Genomic DNA, 26,730 nt, shown 5'->3' on the forward strand with positions numbered 1-26,730 from the left:
AAATTCATAGCATTACAGGCATACCTTAAGAAGCCAGAAAAAGCCCACATAAACAACTTAACTGTGCATCTAAAAGAACTAGAAAAAAAAATGAATAAAGCCCAGAGGAAGTAGAAGGAAGGAAATAATAAAGATCAGAGCAGAAATAAATGACATATAGGCTAAAAATACAATATAGAAGATAAATGAAACCAAAAGCTAGTTTTTTGAAAGATATACAGGATTGATGAACGTTTAACCAGACTCATCAAGAAAAAAAAGAGGACTCACATAATTAAAATTAGAAATGCAAGTGGAGAAGTAACAACTGACACTGCAGAAATACAAATGATTGTAAGGAAATACTATGAAGATCTATATGCCAAAAAATTGGAAAACCTAGGTGAAATACATAAATTCCTAGAAACATACAATCTTCCAAAACTCAATCTGGAAGAATCAGAAAACCTAAACAGACTGTTTACAACAAATGAAATTGAGACATTTATCAAAAAAAAACTCCAGCAAACAAAAGTACTGGATCAGATGGCTTCACAGGCAAATTTTACAAAACATTCAAAGAAGAACTAACACTAATCCTTCTCAAGCTATTTCAGAATAAAAGGAGGGAAGAATTTCAAACTCTTTCTGAGGCAAGCATTATACTCATTCCAAAACCAGGTAAAGACACTACAAAGAAAGAAAATTATAGGCCAATATTCCTGATAAACATAGATGCTAAAATTGTCAACAAAATATTAGTAAACAAGATCCAGCAATATATAAAAAAGATGAAGTGGAATTCATTCCGGGGAGGCAACGCTGGTATCATATTTGCAAATCTATAAATATGATTCATCACATAAACAAAAGAAAGGATAAAAATCACATGATTATATCAATAGATGTAGAAAAAGCATTTGATAAAATCCAGCACCCATTTATGATCAAAACTCTCAGCAAAGTGGGAATACAGGAAACATACTTCAACATAAAACCCATCTATGACAAACCCTCAGCCAATATCATACTCAATGGGTAAAAATTATAAGCAATCCCCTTAAAATCAAGAACAAGGCAAGGATGACCCTTTCACCACTCTTTTTCAATGCAGTTCTGGAAGTCCTAGCCACAGCAATCAGACAAGAAGAAGAAATAAAAGGCATCTAAATTGGAAAAGAAGAAGTAAAACTATCATTATTTGCTGATGACATGAAGATATACATAGCAAACCCTAAAGTCTCGGTCAAAAAACCACTTGACCTGATAATTTTGGCAAGGTGGCAGGATATAAACCTAATATTCAGAAATCAGTGGCATTTTTATACACCAACAATAAACTGTCTGAAAAAGAAGTTAAGGAAACAATCCCCTTCACTATTGCAACAGAATAAAATAAAATACTGCAGGGCCAGTAGTTGCGGCTGTCACAGCTGCTTGGCTCGTGTAGGTTCCCATTAGATTTAGAGTAACAACAGAGCCAAGAACTGGTGGGCCATTACCTTTCATTCTATCTCGCACCTGTCAGCGAGTAAACACACAGCAGGAAAACACTTCCCTTTTCATTTAGGGCTTCCAAAGCCACTGACTTTCTCCCAGGTTTTCCTAGAATCAAAGGCCCCCACTAGCTCAGTTACCTCTTTTTCCCCATCTCCTTCTCTCTGCACTAACTCTGCACAAACTAGCTTCTCCTTCTACCCCCCCACCACCATCTTGTCTGCCTGCCTCCTCTGCATTCACGTGGCCTCTTCCAAAATGGCCTACTAGCACCTCCTTTTAAAACTTTTCATCCCACAATTCCTCCTCCAGCATACATTAGCATAACCAAGCCCCTTCCCAAGCATGAAGGTAATAATTAGCTGTATTACCTGGCAGAGGTCATTTTTAACAATAAAAGTGAGCAAAACCAAATAACACAAATTTTGCAAACTTATTTGCCCAACAAGTACGTAGGGGTAAATTTAATCAAGGAGGTAAAAGACTTGTATTTGAAAAATTATAAGACATTAAAAATAAAAGAAAAAGAAATCTGCCTGACCTGTGCTGGCACAGTGGATAAAGCATCGACCTGGAAATGCTGAGGTCGCCGGTTTGGAACCCTGGGCCTGCCTGGTCAAGGCACATATGGGAGTTGATGCTTCCTGCTCCTCCCCCCTTCTCTTTCTCTCTCCTCTCTCCTCTCTCTCTCTCTCTCTCTGTCTCTCTCTCTCCCTCTCTCTCTCTCCTTTTTAAAATGAAAAAATAAAATAAAGAAATCAAGGAAGATACAAACAAGTGGAAACATATACTGTGTTCATGTATAGAAAGAATAAACATCATTAAAATGTTCATATTACCCAAAGCAATTAACAAATTCAATGCAATTTCTATTAAAATACCAATGGTAAAATTCAAAGATATAGAACAAATATTCCAAAAACTTATATGGAACCAAAAAAGGACACAAATAGTCATAGCAATCCTGAAAATGAAAAATAAAATGGGAAGTTTCACATTTCTTTATATCAAGTTATACTACAAGGCCACTGAAATCAAAACAGCTTGTTACTGCCATAAGAACAGGCATACAGATTAAAGGTATGGAACAGAGAACCCAGAAAAAAACGCATATCTTTATGGTCAACTGATATTTGACAAAAGAGGTAAGAGTATACTAAGACAGTCTCTTTAATAAATGGTGTTGTGAAAATTGGACAGGTACATGAAAAAAAAAAAACTAGACCACCAACTTACAGCATTCACAAAAATAAACTCAAAATGGATAAAAGACTTAAATGTAAGTTACAAAACCATAAACACCTTGGAAGAAAACATAGGCAGTAAACTCTCTAATATCTCTCGTAGCATATTTTTGCCAATTTATCTCCACTGGCAAGTGAAATAAAGGACAAAATAAACAAACTGGGCTATATCAAACTGAAAAGCTTTTGCACAGCAAAAGACATTAACTAAATAAAAAGACAACCCACACAATGGGAGAACATATTCGCCAATACATCTGAAAAGGTGTTAATAACCAAAATTTATTTTAAAAACTCTTAAAACTCAACACCAGGAAGGTAAACTTTTCATTTAAAAAATGGGCAAAGGAACTGAACAGATACTTCTCCAAAGAGGACATACAGGCCAATAGGTATATGAAAAAGTGTTCAACATCACTAATCATTGGAGAAACACAAATTAAAACCACAACGAGATACCATCTCACACCTCTCAGAATGGTGCTAATTAACAAATCAACACACAGTAAGTGCTGAAGAGGGTGTGGAGAAAAGGGAACCCTCCTGCACTACTGGTGGGAATGTGGACTTGCATAGCCACTGTGGAAAACAGTATGGCATTTCCTCAAAAAGTTAAAAATGGAACTGCCTTTTGACCCAGCTATCCCACTTTTAGAAATATATCCTAAGAATAGCAAATCATTGATTTAAAAGAATATGCACTCCCATGTTTATTGCAGCATTGTTTACAATAGCCAAGATTTGGAAACAGCCCAAATGTCTGTCAGTAGATGCGTGGATTAAAAAGTTGTGGTACATATACACAAAGGAATACAATGTGGCCATGAGTAAGAAGGAAATCTTAAGTTTTGCAATGGCATGAATGGACCTAGAGATCACTATGCTAAGTGAAATAAGCAGGCAGAGAAAGAAAAATATCATATCATATGATCTCACTTATATGTGAAATCTAATGAATACTGTAAATTGAGGAATGGAATAGAGGCAGAGGTGGGGTCATAGGGACCAGAGGGACAGCAGTCAGAGGAAAAGGGGATGAGGGGATGGAATCAGAGAATGTGAAGGGATTAGTGAAACTATGCATATATAACACATAGTACAGATAACAGCACAGGAAATCCCAGAGGGAAGAGGGGAGGAAGGCGGGGGGGGGGGTAAAGGGGGTATAATGGGGGACATGGAGGAGGAAGGACACTTGAATCCATGTTAACACAATAAATTAAAATAAAAAACCTAATTTAGACTCAACATACAAGGTATATGAATTCAGACATGAGTCCATATCCTTTCTACATTTTATTAACTGGTTGACTGTGGGTAAAATGTTTAATCTGCCTGTACTTCAGTGTCCTTATCTTTAAATTTGATAATAATTATGATCTTTATGGTGATTGTGATGATTCAATTAAAGATTACACGTCAAGCATTTCCAATGTTATCTGGTTCCCAGTATATTTCTACCAAATGTTAATTATCTTATTGCCAATTTCACTTTAGCCTTCTTAAAAAACTTTCATAAATGTATTGTTAATAATAAGTATCATTAACAAAGAAATGACTAAATAAACATTGAAGAAAAAGAGAGTTCATATATGTGATTAGAAATACATTAAATTTGCCATAATTTATCCTGAAATGCATGGGCAATTCACAAGAAAAAAAAACAAAATTGACCAGTAAATAATAAATCTTAACCTCATTAGAGAATCTGTAAAATTTTTAAATTATATATTATTTTTTAGACATGTCAGATAAGAAAACATTTCAAAGTACCTTATACAGTATTAGCAAAACTATGTGGATATAAACCTTATATAGTGTTTGTGGTTATTAAAATTGGGTTGCTTTTTAGGGAAAATTTGTCTATATATATCAGAAGTTTAAAACCACATATCTTGAATCAGTATTTTAAATTATTACAAAGAAACTAAACATGTTGAAAAAAGATTAGACCATTTCCATATTTTTTATAATCATGAAAAAAATGGAATCAATATAAATACCCAACATAAAAGAATTGGTGAAATAAGCAATATATTGAACTACTGCTCACAAAAATTAGAGGATATTTTATTGCTTCATATTCATTTTTGAAATATTCTCTAATTTTTGTGAGTAGTATACAATACAGCCATGCACATGTGGATAAAAATGTATATTTACTGAAAGAAAAAGTTATAAAAAATTTTAATGAGAAATAGAATTTATAAAGCATTACTCAAGGGATAACCTCATTTAAAATTATATATATATATGAAAAGAATTTATAAGACAATTGTACAGTTATAATAAAAGTGATAAGATAATAAATATATTTCTCTTCTTTCTGCTTATCTGTTTTTTCTTAGTTTTATACCTAAAATATATATTATTTAAATATTTATATATTTGAAAAAGAAATAATCTACTTTGCCAGAGTAACTTGTTTATGAACACTTGAATTATTGATTGCATTAAAGATTTTTTAAAAGTAGGTAAGACATAGATAGGGCAAAATTGGGAAATTAGTCACTTCCCCCTTTTCTCCCAGCTAACTTGTAATTGATTCTTTAAGATTTCATTTAAGTATCTTGTCCGAATGAAATTATGTTCTAAGAATTTTTCCAGTTTGGTCTCTTAGCCTTGCTAACGGCTGGTATTCTCCTTATGTTCTATGCATAAATTATAACTGTTCTTTTATAAAGTTTATAGTTTTTATTCTGAGACACTCAAATTTTTGTCTCTTCTCCCTACTAGTCTCTATCACTATTAATTTCTACTGAAAAAAATAAAAGCATTCAGTACATCATTGTTTAATGGATGGAAAAAATTAAAAATTTTCAAATAGAACACAATTTATGCTATAAACCCTGAAAGTAACATTTTCCCATAAGTTGAAAAAATAATTCACATTGTAAACTAGAGATGTTAAGTAAAAAATATAAATGATTTCATAAATAACTTTAATTTTTATTTGGCCAGTTGATTTTGTCAAGGGACAGAAAGATTTCTTATATGTATTTGTTATTAAGGATACACAAAAATAGAGTAATGTTTAAGAAGTGTCATTTCTAATGACACATTGGTAAATGTGTAAACACACGGATATTAAAAATATTAGAGATAAAAGAGCTGAAAATGAATACACCAAAGAACAACAGGGTTGAGTCATAGTCATGTGCTATTCTCATTGTGAATTCTATCTTCCCTTAACACAGGTCCCAGCTTCCAACCAGCACCCCTCTGTTGCTTCCTACAACTTGGTAGTATTGCTTCTGTGGCAGAGCTATGAGCTCCTAATAACTTTGTTCTATAGGCCGCTATATGTATTCATTCTGCAGTGATTTGTTGAGCGCTTAAAAATTACCAAGCTCTTTGTTAAGTTCTTGGGATCAGAAGGTGAAAAAAATTTATTTCTGCCTTTATTGGGCCAAGATGGACAAATGCAACTGTGATAAATGCTGCATTAGGAGACATACCCATGCTACGAGACACAACTGAGCTGAATCTGAGGGACGGATAAAAGTTAATTCAGGAGAAGATATCAAGTCCTTCTTTTCCTTTTCACCTGGGTATGGGAGCTTTCTGGGGACAAAGATAAGTGAGTGTGGACCCTAAAGCTTTTCATAGCATGTTCCAAAAACAAAAAATGGTATTAAGTGTCCCTGAGCACCTAAGTGGGACTCCTGAAGCATGAAGTATGAATATAACTAGGAAATCAGATCTGACATTGAAAATGTGTTGAAATAATGTGATGAAATGATGCATGAAACATCTGTGGGTTATTCAGAAAAAGTAGAGGAGGAGAAAATTTTTTCCGGTTAATTCAGCCCTATCCAATTTTGGCCAATTCTCACAATTAGGTCACTGTAGAAGATAATTTTTAGTGATACAAGTTTTGATCCATGAAGATCTCCTATTACCAGAATGAATCATAACTGTGTATTGTGAAAATTCCCTTCCCCTATTTCTAGAAATAACATTTCTTTTAATTAAATTATCCAAGTACCTACATGTTAAAAGAGGCTGAAATGAACTGAATCCAAATATTTTGGTCCCCTTTATAAGAATAAAATAAAAATAACATTTCATATTCATATTTTAACTCAGCCTCACAGGTTGTAAGTATTTAGACTAAGCCTGATTGATAAGAAGATTTCTTACCTATTCACCTGAAGATTAGACCCTGAACTATAGAGGGGTGTAGCAGATAGATTCTAAGATGGCCTCTGCAATATGCACCTTCTTATATCAATGTACTTGAATAATCTCCTCTTGAGTGTGGACATACTCTGAGACTAGCTTTTAACCAGTCAGATGCAGCAAGGTGAAGGACTGTATCACATGATTATATAAGATAGGACAACCTTACTTGCCTAGGAGAATCTACCTTCTTCTAGTGGCCATGTTGGGAGGCCCATGCGGCATGGAATTAAAGACAGCCATTAGAAATTGACAACAACCTCCAGCCAACAGGGTCTTCCGGGAAATGGCAAGAAACTGAGATCAGACCTATAGTCACAAGGAAATGAATTCTATCAACAACACCTGAGCTTAGAAGCAGATCCTCCCCCATTTCATCATTGTTTTAGACCTCAGCCTGGTTAAAATTTTTATCATAATTTAAAAGATCCTAAATTGGAAGAACCAACTAAATTATGTCCAGATTACTGACACACAGGAACTGTAAGATAATTAATATGTGTTATTTTAAGTCACTTAGTTTGTGGTAATATTGTTACATAGCAACAAGAAAGTAATATAAGTGGCCCACTAACATAAATTAACCCTGGAAAGACCCTATTTATCTTTGTTATTTGTACAAATTCTTAGACCTGGAGGAAATAATTAAATTGTTTAGAAATTTAAAATTCTTGTAAAATATTAAAATGAGATTAGTATGTAAAAGAAAACTGAAAAGTAAAAACTCAATGTGTAATAAGATTTTACAGTAAATTCTAAAGCTAAAAAATGCAAATGCCAATAATTTTAGAATAACCAAGAGAAGTGGACTGGGTAGAACAAAAGTTTCACTCTATTCACAAGATATGAGAGAGAGAAAAAACAATGAAACAATTGTTCCCACCACCTACTCTGTGAAAATTAGAGGGATATTATAGTTTTCATTGTGTGAGAAAATAAAAATTGAATAATTTTATGTATAATTGATTGTGTGGATTTATGCTTCATACATACACCACAAAAATGAATGATTCTTCAGAGCTTTCATAATGTCATTTGATCAACATAAGAGAAAAGAAATAAATTAATATTTATGTTGTTCTACTACTTGTCAGGCAATTTTGGACACTTTCATATATATACTCTGTGAACTGTCATTATAACCTTTCTATATAATAAGGAAATTGTATTTCAAAAAGATAATGTACAGAGCTCACACTGTGAGTACAAGAGAAGGCAAGAGTTTCACTCCATTACTGACTAACTGACTGACTTTATACAGTTTATTTTCATCAAACATTCTCAATACACAGAGCTGGTAGTTAGCCAGGATTCACAAGCACAGAATCAAGATTGACATTCTTTCTAATTGGTTTGGTTTTTTCTTTTGTTTGTTTCTTATCAGTCAGTGCCTTCAATTAGTAAAAATTTTTGAAATATCACAACTACATCTTCTCAAAATACACAATTATTTGAAATATGCAAGTTAAAATTTAATGCAATTAAAAGGTAGAAAAATAATATAGAGTATATAATTTTTTTTTCATTGTTCAACTTGTTAAGTTAAAAGACAAGAACAATTTAAGATTAGTGTTCTAGAAGACAAGATGTCACAGTAAACTGAATGGTGATGTCTTATTTCAAGTTCAAAAGAAAAAGTGAAAATTGTGTTAAATCAACAAGCAAGATTTAGGTGAGGACTATTTGACATAAGTAATGTTAGACAAATAGTTTTTTAAGGAAAACATTGAATATCTTTGCATGGAAATATTAAACCATTAAATAGATATGTATTTCCTTGACATTTCTTAGAGTTTAAATATATTTCTGTTTAGGGGCAGAGAGAAACTAGAAGTAGTTTTCAAGCACATAATTTTATAACGTGACTAATTTATACTTTAACGTGAAATTGCAGGAAATGACCTTGAAACATGCTTCAACTTTACTTTCCTATAGTTCTACCCATTTTATATCATAATATTTCTATCTCATCATAGACATAAAATCAATAACTGAATACAGCATAAAGGAAAACTTAAATGCATTGAATAACAAGAAAAAGTTGTACATTTAGTGAATAATGGTCTAAAGCGTGAGACACAATTACATTATTCTTCACTTACAAAGGTACTGGAAAATTTTATAGACTGACTAGATCAAAGATATATCTGATATGCCAACATGTTGGTTTTAGAAAATATATTTGATATGAGAATGGTCAACTGATGCCAGTGTTTACATGAGCAAAATCCCAACCCACATTTATACCAAAACACACATCTAGCTCCAACTAAAGTAAGCTTAGAATTTTGCTAGAAATTTAATTAAAAAATGTGTTTAAAAAGTTATTGCAAGTTTTTATGATTTCTAATTAATAGGAATTTCAGAATTTATCATCTTAAGAAAAGAATATAATCTCTTTCAGCATGAATCAATGTCATCAAATTTTATTCTGCTTTAGCTCATTTATTTAGTTTTGCTGAAACTTTATATGATCATTTTTCATTGTTAATCATCTAAATAAAAGGTCATATAACTTGTATCCCTTTTTAAATTTCTTTATAAATAATTACAGAAATATAATTAAAGGGTAAAAATATATTTTTAAGATTTGACATGATTGAAAGTATTTGACACTATATAAACATAATGAATATGAGTTGGATGGCACACAATTAACCCAGCATTATGAGTCTTTATTATTAAAAAGGCTCATATGCACTCTTCAAAAAGTCAACTAAAAATAAATAATAAAAATTTATCCTGGTTCTTTCTCACCTATCTTTTGTTGATGAATACTAAAGGAAGTTTTTTTTAAAAAAATAATATAAAATCAGAGCAAAATTGTAAGTTGTGAGAAACCATAAATATATAATATTTGTATAGCATAAAAATAAATATGAAGTGTAAATAACTGATTTGTGATGCATAGAATAAAATATAAATGTAAAGTTTTTATCTTAAGAAATATTGAATCCCTACAACATATGATACACTGTTATAAAGCATTAAAAAAATTACTTGGTAACCATATCACAAAAAGTTATAATATTATTATGGAGAGATATTCTTTGATAAATGTAATTGAAATATATATTTTTTAAATAGGAGAGTTGACTTGGGGTGGTGAACACACAATACGATATACAGTTGATGTATTATAGAATTGTACATCTGAATCCTATATAATTTTACTAGCCAATGTTGACCCAACAAATTTAATTTTAAAAATATTTTAAATATTATAATAGCTTAAGGTGAGCAGGCAGTAATTTTATTTTTACTTCAGAATAATTTTGCAAGTATGTATGTCTTATTTCTCTAAATTTATAATTTATATATCTTTGAATTAATATTAGAAAAAAGTCAATGTGAAGTTATTTAAAAAATAGTTAGTTTGTTTTATGGTAACATCCTTATGTTCTTTGAATGGTGGAGTGATAGCTCAAAGTAGAAAATTATTTAGACCAATGCCTCCCAAACTTTGGTGTGCAAATGAATCATTTGGGAATTTTGATAAAAGGCTGATTTTGTTCCAGTTGGTTAAAGTGGTACCTGATAATCTGCAGTTCTAACAAGTTCCCAGATGATGAGGATGTTGTTAGTACATGGATCACTCTGAGTTAGAAGGTCCTAGAGCATTTCAAGGGATGCATAGAGGAAAATTCTGCTTTTGTTTTAGGCTCTAATTTTTCAACTGGAATGAATAAATCTTAAACAGATCATGTTTAGCTGACATGACTGTGGCTTTCATGAAATTAATCTCTAACCTGATTTTTTTTTTTTAAACTTCAGCAGTGTCAGCTTTCTATTTATTAATAGGCTCTTATCCAGCAGAAAACATCCAGAGCACCCTGGTGTGTGCAAACCCAAGAAGGTGAAGGATACCCAGTCCAAAGAGGAGCAGGTGTCCTGGTTTAGGGAGGCTTTTAAAGAAGTTCACTTTATAATCATCTCGATAGTGTGGACAATATGTGTTAGGCCTCGTGTGTAGATAACTTAGTATATATGCAAATATCACAGATTATAGAACAATTCAAAATTTGTGTTTTAGAAATACTCCTAGACTTGAATGTATTTAGATTAATCATAGAGTTATTAAGAAGGAATAGTTACTGCACAAACTACAATGTTTTTCCTTATGATTTGCAATTATCTGTTGATGGGAATACAAACCAAAATGAAGTGTCTTTCTATCTTTGCTGATCACCCAGGGAAAATGTTAGTAGGAAACTCCTTTTCTGAAGAAAAGTCAGCATACATTTTGACAGAAAGAAAAAGCTAGTCATTAATCCATTATTAATTGTCCCAATGATGAACTCAGACCTTTATAAAGGGACTTCTTTTTAGCCTGTTTTCTTATATAGAAGGAAGACCCAATCATTTTACTTAGAGTGATTTATGTAAAAAATATTTCATGGAAAATAAATTTGCAATTCTTCTATGTCAATATTATATGAGCCTTCTGAAAATTTGACTCATGGTGCATAAGGAAGATTTACAGTAAGCGGATAGGCCCTGGTTATTAGTTTTCTACTGCTACCATAACAAATTACCACAGCTAGTGGCTTAAAATAACACAGATTTATTATCTTACAGTTATATGACTCAGAAATCCAACATGGATTTCAAGGAGCTAAAAGTAAGGTGTCTACAGGGCAGCATTTATTTTGGGGTGCTATAGGGGAGATTGCTCTTTCCAGCTTCTACAGGCTATGGTATTCTTTAACTCATTGCCTTGTCATTCATCTTTAAAGCTAGTAGTGGCTAATTAAGTCCTCACATCATATCTCCTTCTGACCACAGCCAGGAAGGTTCTCTACTTTTAAGGACTTCTTTGATTAGAATAGACTCTCTCAGACAATCCAGGCTAATCTCTCTATCTCCAGCTCTTTAATTTAATTATATTCAAAAATTCCCTTTTGTATTGTAAAATAACATATTTACAGATTCTAGGAATTGGTGTATGGATATCTTTGGGGGCTAGTATAATGCATAGCAAAACTAATATTTTCTCTACTCTTTATTAATAGATGTGTGAACACTTCTGCATGCAAAGTATTGTCTGGGCCAGCTCAGCAAACTGAAGTATTGTGTGGAGATCTTACATATTGAAAGCTGCTTCAATTATCTGGCCCTCCCACAGCCCTGGCTCATTCGAGTGAGTTGGTCCCAGACGCTGAGGATGGCACCATGGCCTCTCCTCAGGCATTAAAATAGCTCAGTTTTTGAGCAACAGAGCAATGTACCCAGATAGGCATCATCACCTCTTACTGGGCTTGCTGGGTCCATCCTGGTCTGGGTGCATGCAGGAATCTGTGTCTTTGCCTCCCTGCCTCTCAATCAATAATAAATAAATAAATAGCCTAACATCATGTTGAATCTGGCTAAAGCACTGTACACTGAATAAGTTACCATTATTTAATTGGTAGTAAATTATTATAGATGTAATTTAATAACCATATGCAGATGGGTTAGAGATCAGGAAATTGCATAGATACTTTGCTGCATAACAAAACATTACAAAATTTTGTGACTTAAAACAATTATAATGACTTATTTTTCTTAGAATATGAAATTTGTTATGAGTTCAGCTGGTATGACTTGTCTGTTTTCCACAAGTATTTACTAGGGTGGCTCACCTGGGAATGGGCAGTCCATTTCAAGATGGCTCACTCAGATGGCTGGAGTTGGTGCTGGTTGGTGACTAGCAGTTCAGCTGGTTTTATCAACCAAGAATCTCATCCCTCTTATGATGTGAGTCCTCTAGGTGTAGGTGCTTTAACATTCTTACAGCATAGTTTAAAAAGTAAAGACTCTAAGGGAGCAAGGTCTACATGCCTGGTGTTTTTAAGATTTATACTTGGAAGTCACATAACTTCACTTTTATTGTATGTTATTTGTTGAGGCTGCCATAAGGGTCTACCTGGTTTCAAGAACAGGGGAATAGACCTCACTTCTCAAGGACACGTTATAAAATAAGCATGTGGTGGGAAATACTGCTGCTGCCACTTGTGAAAAATACAATGTGTCACTTATAGGGGTCCAAATATAAAATGATGGGAGCTTAAATTGAAATAAGAACAGGGGGAATAAAGAAGGAAAGATTGAGGAACCCAAAGGTTAAAACTGGGCAAATGGGAAAAAGACAAAACTCAGTAAGGTTGGGAAAAGTTAATGTTTCAGTATGACAGATTGAGCTCTAGGCCTCCATATACCTTCATTCTCCCTCAGGAAAACAGTTCTATTTTCTTTTATTTTTTCCCCTCCATCTCCATTCTCCAGATTTACATTGCCCATGAAAAGAATTGTATTGTTGGCCCTGTCCGGTTGGCTTAGTGGTAGAGCAGCGTCGGCCTGGTGTGCGGAAGTCCCAGGTTCGATTCCCGGCCAGGGCACACAGGAGAGGTGCCCATCTGCTTCTCTACCCCTCCCCTTCTCCTTCCTCTCTGTCTCTCTCTTCCCCTCCCACAGCCGAGGCTGCATTGGAGCGGAAGATGGCCCGGGCGCTGGGGATGGCTCCTTGGCCTCTGCCCCAGGCGCTAGAGTGGCTCTGGTCGTGACAGAGCAACGCCCCGGAGGGGCAGAGCATCGCCCCCTGGTGGGCATGCCAGGTGGATCCCGGTAGGGCACATGCAGGAGCCTGTTTGACTGCCTCCCCGTTTCCAGCTTCAGAAAAAAAAAAAAAAAAAAGAATTGTATTGTTGCACATGAACATAAATATATCATGAAAAGAATCCTCAGTTATTGTATATTAATTTGAGGCACTGTGTTACATGCATGATTTAGATTTTTTTTCTAATGTTATTGAAAGTATGAGGAATTTGTTTAAAAGTTTACATATAATTAACTGGGATGGTAGAACTCAAACCCAAGCATGTGTCAGAATGATCTGAAATGAGGGGGCATGGCGCTCAATAAGTATCTGTTGAACAACCTCTTTTTATGCTGAGTTATTCCAGGCACAAAAGTCAGTTTTTGAGCTGCTGCCTACATGGTCTCAGATAAGGGTCACTGTATATTGGGGATAGCTTCTTTATCTCTAAGTTGTCCTTACTGTTCATTTTCTTCCTGCTCCCTTTAATACCCACTTGATAGATCTCATGGGGCTATGTTCATTTCTTCTGAAAAACAAGCTGGGGCATTTCTAGTAGCTAGCCACAGAGGTTACCTTTGTTTATGTTTTTTTTTTAAATTATATTTAAATGATAGAATATATACTAACCCATTTGATTGAACAAGTGTGTTCTCTATGCTGAATGTACCTTTTTAGCACAGAGCATAGTTGTGAAATAAACACACATTGATGACAGAACTGTTAAACTAAAAAGAAGAGAACGGATCATAGCAGTATGATTCATAATAGTCTTCTAATTTAAAATTTTTTAATGATAAATGAATTAAGATATTCATACAATGAAATATTGTAAAGAGAGAAAAATAAACTATAGTAACATACAATGAAATAGATGAGTCTTATGGAGTGTTGAATTAATGCAGCAAGATATAGAATAATATATTATACATACTGTGTGGTTCCACATATAGAAAAAATAAACTGGGCAGAACTAAGATATATTGTTTGTAGATCTGGTGGTCATAAAAATGTAAAGCAAAGCAAGAAAATTGTGCACCAAATAGAATAGTTGTTTCCTGTGGGAGAAGGGTTGGAGAAGAGGAATCTTGATTAGGAAGCAAAACCAAAGTGAGAATCAGTTGGTGGGTGGGCAGGTGGAAATATGCTTCAAAATATGATGGAAATAGGCCCTGGCTGGTTGGCTCCGTGGTAGAGTGTTGGCCTGGCGTGCAGGAGTCCCGGGTTTGATTCCCGGCAAGGGCACACAGGAGAAGCGCCTATCTGCTTCTCCACCCCTCCCCCTCTCCTTCCTCTCTGTCTCTCTCTTCCCCTTCCGCAGCCTTGGCCTGAGTGCTGAGGATGGCTCTGTGGCCTCTGCCCCAGGCGCTAGAATGGCTCTGGTTGCAACAGAGCGACGCCCCAAATGGGCAGAGCATCACCCTCTCATGGGCATGCAGGAGTCTGTCTGACTGCCTTCCCATTTTCAACTTCAGAAAAATACACACACACACACACACACACACACACACACACACACAATATGATGGAAATATTGTTTCCTGATATAATTATGATTATGGAAATGTCAGTTCCATTACTATTTGAATAAATGTTATTTTAATATATATTATTTATGCAGCTTTCAGTGCCTATATTTTATGAAAAAAATTTATAGAAAAAATTAAAAACATTTAAAATCTGTGATGACTCTTAATATATATTTTTAACACTGAACTGGTAAGTTGGCTGGTCTCTTAAAAACCACTTGTGACAGTATTATCCAAACATTGCCACAGTTATCTAATTTATTTTTCACTTGTAAATAGAGTTATTGTGGATTTTAGCTTCTGGGTAGGTCAGTGTTACTTAACAACTTAAATTTTTGTTTTATAATTTTATTTTATTTTTAGAATTAGCTTGATAATCTTTTTAATTGAATTTATTGGCGTGACATTGGTTGACAGAATCATACAGGTTGCAAGTGTACAATTCAATAAAACATCATCTGCACACAGCATCACACACCCATCGCCTTAAGCAAAATCCCTTTCTGTCCCCATTTCCTCCCCCACTTTGCCCCTCCACCTACTTCCCAACCCCTCAACAACTTAATTTTAAGTGAGTCTCTACATGATTGGGGAACACATTTGTCATTTTGGTAGTGATTCAAAGGATTAAAAAAAAATTGGAGGCACTCTAAGCAGATATGTAGAGTTCAACATGTTACAATATAAGGTGACTATCAAGTAAAGAAATGTAATCCACCCTCAAGTTTATTACTTAGCTTCTATAAAATTATATGAGGCAATTCTGCAAAGTGCTGCAAAGTACAACACTCTGTGAGACTCATCTATTTCAGTTTACCCATCAGAGCTGCTACCACCTGTGCCTGTCCTCAAATTATGCTGTCACGTCAATTCATGAGCCCAAGGACACGGAAAATAAGCCATCACCTTTCACTGATTTTTCTCAAGGGGTTTCTTGTCTTTCCATATAGCTTGTGACTCTTTGCCCCATACTTTCTTAAAATTACCATTTTTTCTAGTATAGAATTATAAATAGCAAATCACAGCAGCCAGATATAATTATATCAGTAAGTACTTTATTTTGTCCCAAATAACTTTATAATCATTGATTGGATTAAATGACTATATTTACTATACTAACTATTAACTAACTGACAAGAGGATATTAAAAAGACATTCCCACCATTCCAAATTTCCTATACTACCTTAAAAAAATCTTCTGTGTAAGATTAGAAGATAACTAAACCAGAAATTTCTCAGGGTTGAGCATTTTGATCCTATCTCCTTCACAACCATTAACACCAGTTCTCACCTTTGTCTTAGGTTATTGTTGGTTGTTAACTGGGGTGTAGTTTAGCATCCTTATAGGAAAACAGGTGGGATTGTGGAGTCAAAATTGTAAGGAGGAGTGCTACTGTTTGCTAATTATCCTGCAATGTCTCAGAAAGACCTTTCTGACAATTTCTCCTGCCTCAAATGCCAAGAGAATGTGTCTCCTCCACATTTGAGTTCACAACATAGAGCATGAGGCCAAGATATTAATTTAGTAAAAATATATTAAATAAATTAATCTGAAACTTTCACTATCTTGGGATGTTGATTACATGTAATTCTTTTCTTTCTTTTTCTGTTGCTGTCCTTTATTTAGGAATATTGTTCAAGTTTTAAGTTAGACTCCATGATGAGTCCCTCATCAACCGAGTTCATTTGTTTGCCTTCCGTATTTCTCTGAAAATTATATCGCATAAGTTTATTTCTTTATTTGTTATATTTTAATTCATTTTTAGTTGTTTTATATGTGTAAATATTGTCTACTTTAGACTTGAATGATGAAAAACCAAGGAATCTATCTCAAGATTTTTATTTTTATTTTTTTTTAATTTTATTTTTTTTTTATTTAGTTTAGAGAAGAGAGACAGAGAGAGAGAGAGAGGGCCGAGAAGCAGGAAGCATCAACTCCCACACATGCCTTGACTAGTCAAGCCCAGGGTTTTGAACTGGTGATCTCAGCATTCCAGGTCGACACTTGATCCACAGCGCCTCCACAGGTCAGGCTCAAGATTTTTACATATAATTTTAACTGTTACTTCTTTAAGGAAATTTGGAATTCCTAAAGTAACAGCATTGTATCATATAATTATTTGTACAATTATTTCATTTCTCCTTGATTTTTATATACTTAACATTTCATTCTGAGACTTAACATTGTCACTGGCAAAAGCGAATACCCCAAATACATAAAAGTAAGGGTTTATTAAGTGAATAAATATTTTTCAAGGTATCAGCATTTTACCCTTCTTTATCCACAAGTGAACGACACAGTGGTGGGAAAAGATAATATGTTCTAAAACACCTGAAGATTGAGAGCCTATGTCATTCAAAAACAAGAATCCAGTTTGGATGATGGTTAGAATGAGTCATTCAAGAGAGAACTTAGGAGGCATTTTAAATCCCGAGAGACTGGGTAGAAACTGAATAGTTAACCAGGTCTTTTGGCAACTATCAAAACTACTATTTCTCATATAACTCTTCCAGTTACTTCGAGCAATGTCTCTAGAGGATTCTGCTATTTTATTGTTTTAATCTAGTTATTTCTACTGTCCTAGGTACTTTCTGGTTATATCTTCTATACCTTAGACTAAGGATTATGTCTCTTCAACTGTTCCATGATGAAAGCCTTTTTCTAGCATCTTGAAATGCTACCTATTATAGATATCTTGATAAGACCACTGGCCTGTGACACTAGTTGTCATAGTAAGTTCTTAGAACAGAACAGCACTTAGTATAGAACAATTATTTATCTAAAACCTTATTTAGAACCAATGTGACAATATTATTTCATCATTTCTTCATAAATTGGAAATGGTGCTCCATAAATAAAAACTAAGCTTAAAAGTATCTAAGGATGAAAAACAATAATGGAGATACAAACAGTGGGAGAATCCTCATATAGGAAAAAAAACAACTAAAAATCATAATAAACAACCAGTTCATAATAAATCAGGAACAGAAGATATCTAACCTTTTATAAATTATAGCAATAGGATACTTAACAAAAAAAAGAATATTTAAATGAGGAATTTTATCCAATTTTCATAACCAGATAACTCTATACCTTGATTATGCTAGGGCTTCATCTCAAAGACCACTAATTATTATTTATAACCTATCTCTTTTTTCTTCATCTCTACATGATGAAAACTATTCTTGATCTCATTTTTGGCAAGACATTTTGCCTTTCCAACGATGCCATGTACACTGTGTATTGTCATTTTATCCTTCTAAGGTTATTTTCAGCAGGTTTCCATGTTTTCACTTATCATAAAATTTATGAATGATAGTATAATTTTATTCAACTACACAACCATAATTCATAAATTCAACTGTAGTTATATGTTTTTAAATTTGTCTAGTCTTCATTTTCCTGATGTTTTTCATTTAATTTTTTTCTTTTGCTTTTTCTTGCTTGTTTTTCAGTCTACTGTATTAGAGTCAAGGACATTGTTATTTATCTTCATGTTCCCATTGTTTTGGCATTCAGCCTAGCACATAATTGTTGATGCTAAAATATTGATTACAAATGAAACTCTGATGTGACCTACTGCTTTTTAAATGTTTATAGGTTGGTAATTAATTCCATAGAGTCTAAAGTTTTATTATATTTCAAATGGATTTATTTTGTTTCTTTGCTTTTCTCTAAATGTAACATCTAATACTTCTACTGATTTACATTCACAAACTTGTTGTTTTACCACACTATGATAACTGACAGATTTTACAGTATATTCTTCTCCTCTACCTCAAACAATTATACAAAAGTTAAATGAAAATAACCAGGGACTAAAATGATAGCTCCAGTATTGAATGTCAAAGAAGCAACACTTTGAATTTACTATTTTGTCTTGACATTGTACCAAATATTTACCATATAAAATTCTCTTAACCATATGATAATTTTTTTTAAAAGGGACAAAAGAAATTTCCAGGGAAATCTTGCTAAAAATGTATTTTGAAAATACAAATCAGTGGAAACTGATTCTCTCCTACCCATAAGCTCACCAATGTGCTAAGACCTTTTTAAAACTAAGTTCTAAATATTAAACCTTTTTTTTAAATAGTTTGTTTTTCTCAACATTTCAGTAATCTGTGTTGGGAAGAGAAGAATGCAGCAAATGAGTATAGTGGATAAAACCAGTCTATCACAATGAGTTCTAGCCTCATGCCGTCTGAATAAAACCAGTTTTCCCCTGTAAAAAGCAGGTCACTAAATATAATATCTTTGTTCTTCTGGTTTAAAAAATTGTATTTTTAACTTGTTTAAGTAAAAGAGGATGTGCTAACTTCTGTTGTATCGACCAGTTTAGAAAATATCTAATTCATATATACAGTGATGGAATTTAAGTAATTAAACAACCAGTTCTCTGCTCTAATGAGTGTTTTAAATGCAAATAAAAAGAGGATATACTGAGAGATAGTTTATCATTTCACGCATTTAATACTTAAATAAGAAATATAAAAGAGGTACACAAAACTAGATTATGTTATAAGAAAGAGTTTTAAAATATTAAATAATACCTGACAAAAATCAATAAAACTTTTATTTAAGATATTTCCTTTTGCTTCATGATTGCCATCCTCACTTGCAATTTTTTTCACCTATGGATGGAATGGACATTATTAACGGGCACTTAGAATACGCTGTTGCGTAGAGGAACTTATAAAAGAGTAAGTAATGTAAATTTGTAATTTCCACACTGGGTGGCTGCCCTGGCACCCACCTGAGAGAGACCTTGATTACAAGTGCCATTTTAACAACTGGTTTGCTGAACTCAACAGAAAATTAGGTATCAGTTCTGCTGAACCAGTGCATACTGGTTGAATCCCACCACTGCATGTATTTTTAAATGTAATATTTAAGTACATTGTGAGTTGGACTCTGTGATTTATGAGGATCATTTACATACCAAAGGATCTCTCAAAATTACAAATTCTCTGTGCCTTTAACAGCTTGCTTTAACAATAAGATGTGAAGGTTTGATGTTTAGAGGGCATAACTTGTACAGAGAGAAGGAGATCATTACTCATTACACATATGCCAACAATGTTCTTTTTAGCTTCTTTTGCAGATGGAAAAACACTATCTTTTTGCATCAGGAAGTTCATCTATCTCTGAATAACCCTCACTTGGGGCAATACATGTTCATGCGATACTCAAAAATTTCCTAAAAGGAACTGTCCATGCCAATCAGATTATTCAGAGGAAATGAAAATTGAGGTGAGCAAAAATCCTTAGCTTTGATAAATCTTCTTAGAACTTTAAGTTGAACAGAACCTAAACTCCATAAACTTGAAATTACTGTATGTTAATGCAAAGTTACCAAATAAAAGTTTTTCCCTAATTTGCACTTTATAAATTGTATTACTTTACATAATATGCATTTTGAAATATATTAAACATTTCCCCAAAGGGTTTCTATTTATTTGAAGGAAGAAAAGAAAGAACTGTTTTAAACTCCATAAACGTAAAACCAATGCTTAGCTGGAAAATCTTAACCATCTTTACATTCTTTTTTCAAATTGATATATTCAACCCAAAGGTCAATGTATACGATTTAAAATTTGCTTAGTTGCACTGTTTTATTTTTCTTTCATATTAAATATTGTTAACTGATTAAAAATTAATACAAACAGCATTGGAGGCTTTAAGTCTTTCAATATTTCTAAGTCTTTAGAATAGCTGAATAGGCTCACTTCATTTTGCATTGTAAAAGTAACAAGGTTTTTAAATTATATTCACAATGATGACCAAAAATAAATAAGAAAAAACTGAGAAGCATTTAATGTGACAAACAGGACATTTTCTGTGGGCACTGTGTGCTTAAAGTGTGGAGGAACAAAAGAGTCATTATTACAAACAATTTTTTAAAAAGCTACAACAGAAAGCTTCTTAATGGAACCCAGCAAGGACTGACACTACAAAGATATATTTGATGGTTACCTTCACTGCAGATTTTGAATCATGGATGTTTCACCTCATTACAAAATCATAAAATAAATTTACCAACTGGCAAGATATTATAAAAAGTTGAAAAAATTCTCTGGCCATGTGATTCATGATTTATCCACTACTTTATGATTCCAGCCTCATAAGGACCCTCATCCTCCCCAGACTGAGTATGGTTAAGTAGTAGAGCTAATGATAGACCCCGGATTTCTGACTTGAAATCACACACACTTTCTACTCTGTCACTCTGCCTTTAATTATTTTTAATACTGCTTTTCCTCACCTCTGTACCATTTTTGCTCTCTGATTTTCAGTGAACTACATAGCCCCCTAGTTTTCGCAATCTGTTTTCCTCAGTGCCTGGGGCCAACTTGCTCGAATGAACCATGGCTGTAAGAGGAGGAGAAAGGGAGAGAGAAAGAGAGAGAGAAGAGAGACGGGTAGAGAAGCAGATGGTCACTTCTCCTGTGTGCACTGACCAGGAATCAAACCCAGGACTTCCACACGCTGGGCTGATGCTCTACCACTGAACCAACTGGCCAAGACCCCAACTAGAATCTTTTAAGTAAATATTTTATTTTCTAATATTTTCAAGGTTTTTAGACCCAAAAATACAATTATGCAAATATTTTAAAGCATGATTTGATTATATATTAATTAACTGACAATGTGAAAATACTATGTTATCAACTTTTTCAAAAGTTTCCATCTTTTTAATAAATCTATTAGTAATCGGTTAAACACTGGCCAGGTAGTTCAATGGATAGAGTATAATCCTGAATCACTGAGGTTGTGGATTCCTTCCTGGTCAGGGCACATACAAGAAACAACTAATGAATGCAAAACTAAATGGAACAATGTAGTGGAACAATGAGTTGATGTTCCTTTCTGTCTCCTTTATTCTCTCTCACTCTCTCAAATCAATGGGAAAAATTTTTTAAAAGCATTAATTAAACTTCATTATTAATGACTTGAAAGATATTTTGTATAGTGATATTTGTTGTCATAGATGCTTAAATTGGTCATTGAAAGGTTCATATGAACCTCAGACAGGGGAACTAACCTTGGCACTAGCGTAGGAATAACTGAGCCTCTGGAAAGAAGTTAGAAGATTATTTATAGTCTTAAACCTTAGTGCTGTTTGAGTCTGATCCAGTCTGTGGCCAGTTCTAACCTACTCAAAGTAGCATGGGCCAAATGAGAACAGGGGCTTAGCATAGGCCCCCATCAACTTCCAAATTAATACCAGGCTAACTTTTAGTCTCACACAGCAAGAAGAAATATCCAATATGATTCTGGCTTTGAGATGTGAGTGTGAATCCTAGCTACATCATATATAGCTCTGTCAATTTAGGAAAATTTCTTCTCTTCTTTTTTTTTTTTTTTTGACAGAAACTGAGAAAGACAGAGAGAGGGACAGACAGACAGGAAGGAAGAGAGATGAGAAGCTTCAATTCTTCATTGCGGCACTTTAGTTGTTCATTGATTGCTTTCTCATACATGCCTTGACTGGGGGGCTACAGCAGACTGAGTGATCCCTTGCTAAACCTTGAGCTCAAGCTGGTGAGCCTTGCTCAAACCAGATGAGCCCTCACTCAAGCTTGCGACCTTGAGGTTTTAAACCTGTGTCCTCTGTGCCCCAGTATAATGCTTTATCCACTGAGCCACTGACCTGTCAGGCTAGGCAAATTTCTATTCTCTCTAAACTCAGGTTCTTGTTTTAGAATTAGCAATAATAAAGTACCTATCTTATTTGGTCATCATGAGAATTGAATGCTCATATAGCAAGCCTAATACTGTGTTTGACATATAATGTCTTCTGAATAAATGTGAATTGTAATTATCTTTGTCATTATAGTTATCTTTATTTAGTTTATTATTCCCAGAATCAAAACATCTTCTTTTCCTAAAATCCTTTGGGGTTCAATTTTTTCCTAGTTCTGGTTCATCCATTACTCTGTATCTGAAAGACAATCCCATACCTTGCATTACTTCCTTACTTTTGTTAGATCAAGTAACCCAGCTTGGAGAGTGCAGTGCAAATCTCCATGAAGAACTCAGTAAGGTTTAGAGACATGCCCTGCAATATGGTTGAATAAACAATGGGATTAGCCAAGGAAGACATGAATTGTGTTCTCAAACCTTCTCTAATTGTTAAACCCAATAGGAGAGTCATAAAAATTCATAACTTTCAGTTTTTCAAAAAATAAAGTGAGGACCATGGACTAGAACATACTACTAGCTCTAACTTCTATTAAAATCATTTTTTATTTTTCAATTATAGTTGACATACAATATTACATTAGTTTTGTGTGTACAAGCCAGTAATTAGACATTCTATAACTTACTAAGTGATCATCTTGATAAGTCTTGTAACCTCTGACAACACGCATAATTACTAGAATATTATGAGTTATTTTCCGTGCTGTACTTTACATCCATCCCCGTTTGTACTCCTTAATCCCTTCACTTTTTTCACTCATTCCCCCAGTTGCCTCTAAATTCTACAAGGTGTTTGCCTGTTTTGTGATAAATGGATTGGAGGAGTAATCAGTAGATGTTATTAGACTACTAATGCAATGCTTATATTTCAGTAATGTGTTCAAAACTGGTGCAAGTAAAATATAGTAGATTGGAGGAAAGAATAATCCACGTTGTACCATGACCCATACAAAAGTTCACCTCTAAAAGCAAGCTAGATGAGACACAAAAAGTGAGAATCATGACCACAAAATGAAAAATGTATAGAAGAGCACCGTGCAAGAAACTTTAGACAACCACTGAGAATGGCTGAGGTACTAACCTTAAAAGTGAAGCTCATTTGAGTTGGTAGTCTAATTATCATTTGAGAAATATGATCAATAAATCATTGCAGTAAAAGATAAGAGCACATAACTGATGCTCAGGTGACATAGATCCTGTGAACTGTTAAGGCCAGGGAGTAGGAAATGACTATCACTTAGGAATTAGGTGGCATTTTTACATTTTTAATTTATTTCTAATTCAGTGATTCTTAATGGGTGACTCCCGAAGGTCTTCCGAGAACACTTTAAACTTTCCCACAGGGAGAACACAGAAATAAAAGTTTTATTTCATATTCAGGAATTCTTCTGTAAAAAGTTCTATGAATTAAGTGCAAAGGTCTTCAGAACATAATCTACAGACAAGCCAAAAATGTTTTGGCCAAGTGAGCTCTGAATCCGCTGGCAGTCTTGTGCAGAGGTAGAGAGATATATTCATAAGTATCTTAGTAACTTGTGCAGGGCTAAGCAAGAAGTTTTTATAGATAGCACTCTTTAAGAAAAACTAAAGACCATATGACTCAGAATATCTAAGGAATAGGAAAAAATGCTATTTATATTTAGTTAGCAAATTCCCAACTAAAACTGGTGAAGAGTAAACCTGATATTCTCTTACAGAAAAGAGAAAGCACAAACTAGATTGCAGGAGTTGTTTCTAATCTTGGCAATTCTGTGGTCTTGAGCAAGTCACCGAGCATCTGAGCTAGGGGTTCTATTTCTGCAAAACGGAGACACTAATGCTGACTTCATTGAATTGTGCGAGGTTTAAATAAGTAAACACACATAAAATCCTGAGCAAAATATCTGATATACATAGAAATCTCTCAGTAATTGTTTTTGTTAATTTAGCGTGTCAGACTAAATTTCTCAGAGAAAGGTAAAAGACATTTCTCCTTATAAATATAAAATTTCTCCAACCTGAAATTCCTGTGTGTCTATAGTAATGTCTACCCAAAGAGCCAAAAATTCATGTTCTATTTTTCATTTGTCTGATTAAAAACAAACCAGCCCAGCATTCAACTTGGAGCCGTCCAGAGCACCACCTGTCTGATTTCCTTACAGCTGTCAGAAGAGAATTTTAGATCCACCTCCCAAATTTCTATCCTAGCTAGAACCAGATCGTGTTTGTATTCGATGTGCTTGAGCTGTTCAAAGGGGTCTTTTTACTTTAAGAACTATATATATGTATGTATGTATGTAAATATATATTTATATAATACATATTTACATATATACATATATTTTGCATATAATACATTTGTAAAAATTACTGCCATTTTTAAATAGTAAAAACGATATGCTTTACTTATAGCATGTATTTTTCAGAATAAGCATTAAAACTAAAAAATTATTTTAATATAAAAATAGAATACATAATTTAGGGAGAAAACAAACATGAGTGTGTAAAAATAATTAGAATTTGGCCACTTTTAAATTGCTTTATTTTAAAAATCATATTGATTTATAGTGATTTTGTGCAATTCCACCTTGTCTCTGAATATCCACTGATTGTAAAATATATACACATTTTGCAGAAGGACATGTCTTAAACTGTATACAAATCTATAAGTCTGCGTATTTGATATACTCTAGTTAGAAAGAAAAAAACAAATTTAAGATCTCCATTTTAAAATATCATTAAGTAAAATGCTCAAGATCATTTTTCTAAGTTTAAACATTAAATGCAACACTTTAAGTTAATAGTGGTCTCCATTTTTGCAAGCGTTGTAGCTTTTACTTGGTAAGACATCAGCCATGGTACATGGCCATAGCTATTTATAGAGGTGTGGGTGACACTAGTAACTGGTGGGGCTTTTGGCACAGCAAAGAAGTTTCCACATGCAAAATTTCAAAGAAACCTCTTCTCACTCCCCCAACACACTGATCTGTCTGCCTCTCAGCTCCCAAACCCACTTCTCTCTGATTTTGTATAGAGTCATTTGATCAAGACAATTAACAAAAGCAACATTTTAAGCCGACACATTGACCAGCAATGTGACTGTCCATCACCACCTTTTTTTTCTAGTTGATACTATTGGAAAAATGGTAGATATACCTTCAGCAGTGATCTCAGTCATGGTGGTTGCAGAAAGAAAGAGCAGGCCAAAAGTTCCAGTCAAGTGGCACTTTGCAGAATACTTTAGGATTCGAGAACTCTGATTGGGGGGCTCTGAGTGCAATCCTGAGGGCTCTTCGTTTTCCTGGTTGTTTCTGCTGCTCCTTTGTTGTCTTGTTGAACTTCGTCTCTTCTCCGCAGAGTTCTCCCCCTGGAAACAACCTGAGCCCTTTCCAAGCAGCACTTGTGGCTCAGGCAGAAGTATCAGCTTCAAATAAAAATAGCCTCATCTCCCTAGGACTCCTCAGCACTTTTTTTTTTTTAGGCACTGGGAAAACACACACACACACACACACACACACACACACACACAACCAGTTCCCCAGCACCAAAGAGAGATAGGCCAAAAAAAGACAAGGGAACTGAAAAGCACTAAGTCTCCACAGCTTTCTTAAGATAATTACAGATCTTGGGGTCTATGTCAGAAAACACAAAATAAGGAGTTGAAAGTAATCTTATCCATGATAAACTCAGATTTATTCTTAGTGCCCTTTAAGGCTCAGAGCATTCCTCTTCCCCTTATTTGGTGTGGGAAGGGTCCTCTATGCCTAGCACAGGCAAAAGGAAGGGTAGTCTTAAACCATTTTCTCCATCTTGATTCCCTATTAGTCTAACTCCACTTAACAAGTGGAGTTATTTATATAGGGTACACTTTGAGTCCCAACTATTAAATCCTGAAGCTTCCTTGTAGGAGATTAAGATTTTTCCAACACTAGCCAATAAGATATATGCACTATGAAGTTATAGTGATGCTTTGTTCACTTTAATATATTACTGAAAACAAAATACCCTAACTTTTTTATATAATACAAGAAAGAGAAGGTG

At 34.0% G+C, this 26,730-nt stretch overlaps 1 protein-coding gene across 18 annotated transcripts in view; it reads right to left on the bottom strand.

Annotated features, from left to right (window-relative positions):
- Positions 1 to 26,096, bottom strand: part of TRDN (triadin) — a 411,085-nt gene extending 384,989 nt beyond the window's left edge. For all 18 annotated transcript variants that reach the window (XR_010727714.1, XR_010727713.1, XR_010727716.1 and 15 more), the window contains exon 1: positions 25,846 to 26,096. Coding sequence is in view for 14 of the 18 variants with exons in the window: in XM_066248538.1 (XP_066104635.1) it covers positions 25,846 to 25,867 (22 nt within the window). In the remaining 4 variants the exon portion in view is untranslated. The remainder of the gene's footprint in view (positions 1 to 25,845) is intronic.
- Between the last annotated feature and the right edge of the window lie 634 nt (positions 26,097 to 26,730).

Source organism: Saccopteryx bilineata, chromosome 12, assembly GCF_036850765.1.
Source record: "Saccopteryx bilineata isolate mSacBil1 chromosome 12, mSacBil1_pri_phased_curated, whole genome shotgun sequence".
NCBI classification, from domain to species: domain Eukaryota; kingdom Metazoa; phylum Chordata; class Mammalia; order Chiroptera; family Emballonuridae; genus Saccopteryx; species Saccopteryx bilineata.